The sequence below is a fragment of the Mugil cephalus genome, chromosome 16, assembly GCF_022458985.1.
Source record: "Mugil cephalus isolate CIBA_MC_2020 chromosome 16, CIBA_Mcephalus_1.1, whole genome shotgun sequence".
NCBI lineage: Eukaryota > Metazoa > Chordata > Actinopteri > Mugiliformes > Mugilidae > Mugil > Mugil cephalus.
The window spans coordinates 6,771,020-6,777,034 of record NC_061785.1 but is presented as its reverse complement, the minus strand read 5'-3'; the positions used below and the strand labels follow the sequence as shown (position 1 = coordinate 6,777,034).

The window sequence follows — 6,015 nt, the reverse complement described above, 5'->3', positions numbered from 1 at the left end:
GTTCGTGGTGTTCGGTTGTCTATCGAGCTCCACGGTCTGGACGGTGAGCACACCACCCCACCCTTATGAAGTCCGTTTCTGGTTGTTTGGTCAAAGACATTGCCACCAGTAGCCTGCAGGAGGTCATTTTGCAGGGCTCTGGCGGTCCTTACCCTGTCTCTCCTTGCACAAAGGAGCAGATAGTGGTCCTGCTGATGGTCTGAGAACAGAGTAACTGCCCGTCCTGTGGAATATCCTCCATGCTCTTGGGTTTTTGCTGAGCGACAAGCAACAAACCTTGTCACGTAGTGATAGGGTCTGTAGGGTTCATGCTACCTGTAGTGACACTGACCCTCGCCAAACAGAAAACTAGTGAAAAACCATTCCTGTTTTGGGGGTTGCTCTGTGCTTCCGTTCTAGTGCACCTGTTGTTTACTTTCATTGACACCAAAGCAGCTGAATCTGATTATCAACGCCCTTTACTGACTGAATTGACTGAATCAATATCCCAGAAGTTTAATTGTGTTTGCTCAGAGGTTGTAAACTAAGGATTTATGATTAAAATAGCTGGCAGGTCAAACTAGGCTACTGAGATCTGACTCGTTCAGTGATTCAGCTCATGTAGTTCTCGCTATTGTTTGTTACTACAAGTTGAAGAGGTGGTCGATCAGTCGGCGAGAGTCTTCCTACACCCTTGAAAAATGGTGGAAACAAGAGTAGCCGTGATTGATGCAGCTGCACAAGCCGGTGTTCACTTACGTGAATAACTTCTCAGCCTCTGCTGGTCTGGAAAGTGTCGAGACGGACGGGAAATGAGGGAAGGAAGAGGGGGACGAATGAGCTGCAACAGAGGTCGTCGGCTGCAGATCAGCATGAAAAATCAGCTGAAACGATCACAATGTCGGAGTGAAATAAGCGAAACGTGATTTATAGATTAACGTAGATCAAACCTGGGGCAATTCATTCAGATGCAAAGTTTTCACAATCATGTATGAAGTGTTATCCACTTCTCAAACAGTTTTAGGTGATGATGCTTTAGAAAAATGTTCACACAAAGATAAAGCACATACACCGATCAGCCACAACATTAAAACCACTGGCAGGTGAAGTGAATAACCTTGAGCATCTTGTGACAATGCAGTGTTCTGCTGGGAAACGTAGCATGTACCACCCACCTAGACCAGACCAGGCACCCCCACCCGATAGCAATGGTACTCTTTGATGGCAGCAGGATGCAGCCACTAAAAAGAAGAAAAACAGGTCCGTGTTCCTCCTCTGATGCATCAGAACTGTTTTGGAGGCACAAAGGAGACCTACACAATATTTGGAAGGTAGTCATGTTCTTGACATGTGCTCATGTGTCTTTGAGTTCTTGCCTCACTTCTTACACACTCTCAAGAGCATTTGTCTCTGCGTTTAATGTTTCATGTTGAAATCTTTGTCAGATTATCTCCTTGTTCTTCTCGTTGCCGAAGATGTCCGTTTGAAGTTGTTGACCTGCAGCGGAGCAAATCTGGAGGGGATCATTTTACAGCACATGCGTTCTAGATCAGGGATTGGATAATTTATCTTGTGTCTTTGTACTGTAAATGTGAAACCGTTCCAACCCGCATGTCCTAAATAAATAAGCAAACAGGAAGCGCTGTTTGAACTACCCTGTGATGCAGCCGTTATCCACACAAACATTTAAATCTTTTACAGTCCTAGTGGGGCAAGAGGCTCTGCACAGGGAGCAAATAAAAAGCTAAAACTTGGCACTTTCTATCCTAAGATGAATGTGTATTTATTGCCCCCGTCGGCAGGAAAATTTGAGCATCTCATCATTTCAACAAATGCACGTTTACTCACCGTCAGTAAACCTGAGTTTAACTAGCGCTCTAATATGTGTTGAAAGGTGCCTCACAGAATCTGAGGTTGTTCATCATCAGGATTGAGAGGCCTTCGGAGGGACCATTATTACAGCTGAAATCTTTAATTTGGTAAGAAGACCTTAATTCAGTATTAATGGGTAAAAAAACGCTCCTGGTCACTTTGCTGCCACTTCAGCAGCCTTCCGCTCCGTCCTCCGAGGCCCTGAAACATGTTACACAGATCAGAGAGTCTCATCAACATGTTTTCTATTTGCTATTGCTGTTCTTGCGCGTGCATGATTCCCTCCGGAGACTTTTTATCTTCTGCAGTCCGGCAGAGACCGGCTTCACCAGTAACAGCTCAAGTCTGTCTAAAAGAAAATCTTTAAAAGCTAATGGTGCAAAGCAGAACACGGCCTTTAAATGCTTCTAAGTGACCCGGTCCAGCTGCAACGACCGTTAATCTGTCGCACATTCATCCCGAATCACGACGTGACTAATGAGGACCTCTTGATTAACACATCCTGTCCTGCACCTTGTTTTTCCTGACGTGCACAGCTGGCTGTCGCTGTGGGACATTTCTCCCGTTGCCCTTGCTTCACATTTCGGGAGCTCTGCAGAGCCCTGCGATTGCCACATCAACTAAAGCAATGTCAGATTTAGTTTGGCGAGTTAAGCAGCATCACAGAAATGTGATCCTGCCCCCGGCTACTTAGCCTCAGCCGAATATTGGTAACCTTAAACTTAAATGAATCTGAGCAGAGGGGCTGGATTAAGTTTATCTTCACGGGGATGAAATACAGAGGAGGGGAGAGCGAAAAAGAGAGGGTGCCGAGAGTTTAAGAAGCAGCAGGAATAACGTGGGCAGACCTAAAATGATGTGCAGGTACAGCTGAGCTCTGGGTAATAAACTGCAGGGAGAACGGAACACATTTTCAAATCCGTTTTGTCCAACCCTACATTTTTTTCCAACCTTATTTTGTGCAGACAATCATTGTTCAGAACAAAGACAGACTCTTTTGCTTTGTAGTCTCAAGGTTTCATTATCAAATCGGCTCATGTCATGGGGATTTGCACAAATCGTGAATGAAACCTGAAGTTTTCATTTAACGCCAAGTTAAAAGTAATCACAAGTTATACCTTCACATCGGGGGGATTATTAGCTTTCCGAGACACATTTGCAGCCAAAATAGTGACGTTTATTTGACTAATTTTAAACTTAGAACTGCAAGAAAGTGTGGTTACCAAACATACCACGCCCTATATGCTGTTAGAGAAAAAAAATTCACATCTTCCATGAAAATATGAAAGATTTCATCAAGATAAGGCAGCCTCCTCTTCTCAGGCATAACATTATGACCACTGATAAGGGAAGTAAATAACATCGACCATCTTGTGACAATTTAATGTTTCGCTGGGAAACTTTTGGACCTGACATTCATTCGTATGGATGTTACTCAAACATGTAGCACTCAGCTAGACCAGACCAGACACCCCCACCCCATAGCCATAATGAGATGCCTTGCACAGCTCAAGATGTTGACCTGCCCCATCCCCTCAACCCATAGGACCCACAGCCTCCCACTAACAATATCCTGTTACCCAACACGCCAGGACACCCTCACAAGGCCAATGTCCATTCTCTGATGAGTCACAACTGTTTTGGAGACCTACACAATATTAGGAAGGTGGTCATAATGTTGGTGTGTTGATGTATCTGTACACTGTCCATGATGCATCCCTCTCTTATCATCAGAATCTTAATATAATATTATGAGATAGTACTATAAAAATTAGCTGGTTAGCTTAGGGAAGAGTTAGCTTAGCTGCTAACTCAGCCCAGTTTCTTTTCCTACCTACTTATGCATTGGTGTGTCGGCATTATGCTCTAATGGAATCATGGAAGGTCCATGTCATGCTACGGTATGACCTCTGACGTATGTATGCCCGACTCAAAACCATAAATCTAACTTTACCCAACACCTTGTACAAGATATTTCACTCATTAATACACAGGATGATATATTACAATCCCTTGTGCTGAGATTTCAGGCAAAACACAACTGAATCCCAACCAGCACGCTAGCAGTCAGCTGCCAACCAACAAGAAGACACCAGCTAACTAGCCTGGCCCGCGGTAGTGGGCCGTACATCATTGGGGTTTTCAAGTGGGCACCTACTTTCACCAATGTTTCGTTAAATTAGGCCAACGTCACCTCAAGAAGGCTTAATTTCCTTGAGTCACCGCCCCCGCCATGCTGCCACCGCACAACCGTGTGACTTCCAACCACCGAGAGATTAGCTTAGCTGTTTTTAGTGGGTCTTAGCATGTAAGCATGTAAGACTTGGAGTAAGAGTTTCCCAAAATGTAATACTTTGGGAAAATTCATTAGCAGGATTAGCAGTCAGCTACCTGGTAGCAACCAACAAGAAGACACCAGCTAGCTAGCCTAGCCAACAGCAGTAGGCAGTATGCCTACGACATCTCAAGAAGGCTTAACAGTGAGTTCCAGCGTCCTGGAGTCACCCCCCCAACCACGCTGCCACCACACAACCGTGTGACTTTAAACCACTGTGAGATTATTTTAGCCCTTTTTACTGCTATTCAATAGAGGGATATAGACCCTGGTTCAGGTAGGGGATGGGGATTGAGGATACAGGACTGAACCACAACCTGGACTTGAAAACATCTTTAGGAAATAATAGTTATTTGTTGAATCTAGAAGGAATGTTTCCAAATTTACTGAATTAAACTCGTTCTTTGATGCAATCTGCACAAGTCATGAGTTCCAGAGATTATTTCTAAGTCCCCGTTTGGCCGAGAAAGAGCCGTATTTTACCGTAATACACCTCTGATGAGTCACTCTCTCTTTCTCTGCTTCTAATGAGCAAATGCCGAAAGACATTTGACTAAATTTCAGCTGAATCGAGTCTCATTGAGCCTCGACTCGAGAGCATTTTCCAGATACACTTCATCTTAAAGCGATGGCTTCAGCCGCAGTGCTCAATTCAGCATCGAAGGCGTAAAATATTAAACAAGAAACGTCACTTTTTTCCCCTTTCCCTCCCTACAAAAAAAAAACAAAAAAAAAACATTAGAACACATTCGAATGAATTAAATGTGACTGATCAACAGGACAACAATGAACATCTGTTCCACTTGTGTGATTCATTCGTCAGGATTTCTGAGTGTGTATGTGGGCTTCTAAAAAAAAAAAAAAAAAAGAAGAATAAAGAGAAACAAAAACCAAAAAACCGCTGAAATAATTAAATCAATTTGGGAGAAATAAATTATTAGCGCATGATCTAATCTCTCCTTTAACTCCCTTTCTCCCTCCCTCTCTCTTCACTCCCCCCACCTCCTCCTTCCCTCTGGTTTCCATTCAGTCTGTTGAGGCAGCAGCAGCAGTAGCAGCAGTCTTGTTTGTGGATCACTGGCTAGAGGACAGTAGCAGCAGCAGCAGCAGCAGGAACAGGGACAGGGACAGGGACAGGAGGATACATCCCAGACCAAGCTGCCCGAGCCAACATGGTCGCTGTGAGAATCGTGGCTTGCCTGTGTCTTCTGGCGGGCGTCTCGCTCCAGGTGGACGTGAAAAGTGGGAAAGAGCCAGGGAAAGCTGGGAATTTCATGGAAGACGAGCAATGGCTGTCAACCATCTCCCAGTACAGCCGTAAGATCAAGCACTGGAATCGCTTCAGAGACGTGAGTGGTGTTATTCAGTGTTGTATCAGTGCTGGTGCATCTCAGGTGATTTTTTTTTAATTTATTTATTTTTTTTTGCGCACAGTTAACTGTCACCCCTCAAGTGTGCACATATACGCGCGATTTCATCAGTTTGAGAGAAAGGAAAATACTTAAAAAGACGGAAATAGTACGGAAGATTTTTACATTTATAAGATTACAGGTGGTGCGTGTGCGCGCACCCGTGCGTCATCTTTCGTTTTTGGCATTTTTTTCTTCTTCTTTGCGATGTTTCGCTTATTGATTGTCCTTGAATTATTGTCGGACATACCAAATTAGCTTTTCATTTTAAATATATACACGTGGTTAATGTTGTAGATTTCATTTGAGTTGTTCTATATTCACTTTCATAAGAAGAGTAAATTTTAAGTCTCAAAAGCTGTTACCAATCTCCTTCTGGGTATATTCCGATACCCCCTATTCCCCTGTGCTTATTGATCT

General features: G+C 43.8%; 1 protein-coding gene across 3 annotated transcripts in view; it reads left to right on the top strand.

The window, feature by feature from the left end:
- The first annotated feature begins 4,942 nt into the window (after positions 1 to 4,942).
- The window catches only part of LOC125021993 (testican-2-like), a 47,171-nt gene continuing 46,098 nt past the window's right edge, over positions 4,943 to 6,015 (top strand). The window contains exon 1 of one of the 3 annotated variants that reach the window (XM_047608230.1): positions 4,943 to 5,535. In XM_047608230.1, the coding sequence (XP_047464186.1) occupies positions 5,359 to 5,535 (177 nt within the window). In that variant the 5' untranslated portion in view covers positions 4,943 to 5,358. The remainder of the gene's footprint in view (positions 5,536 to 6,015) is intronic. The other 2 variants (XM_047608229.1, XM_047608227.1) reach the window with 2 other exon arrangements.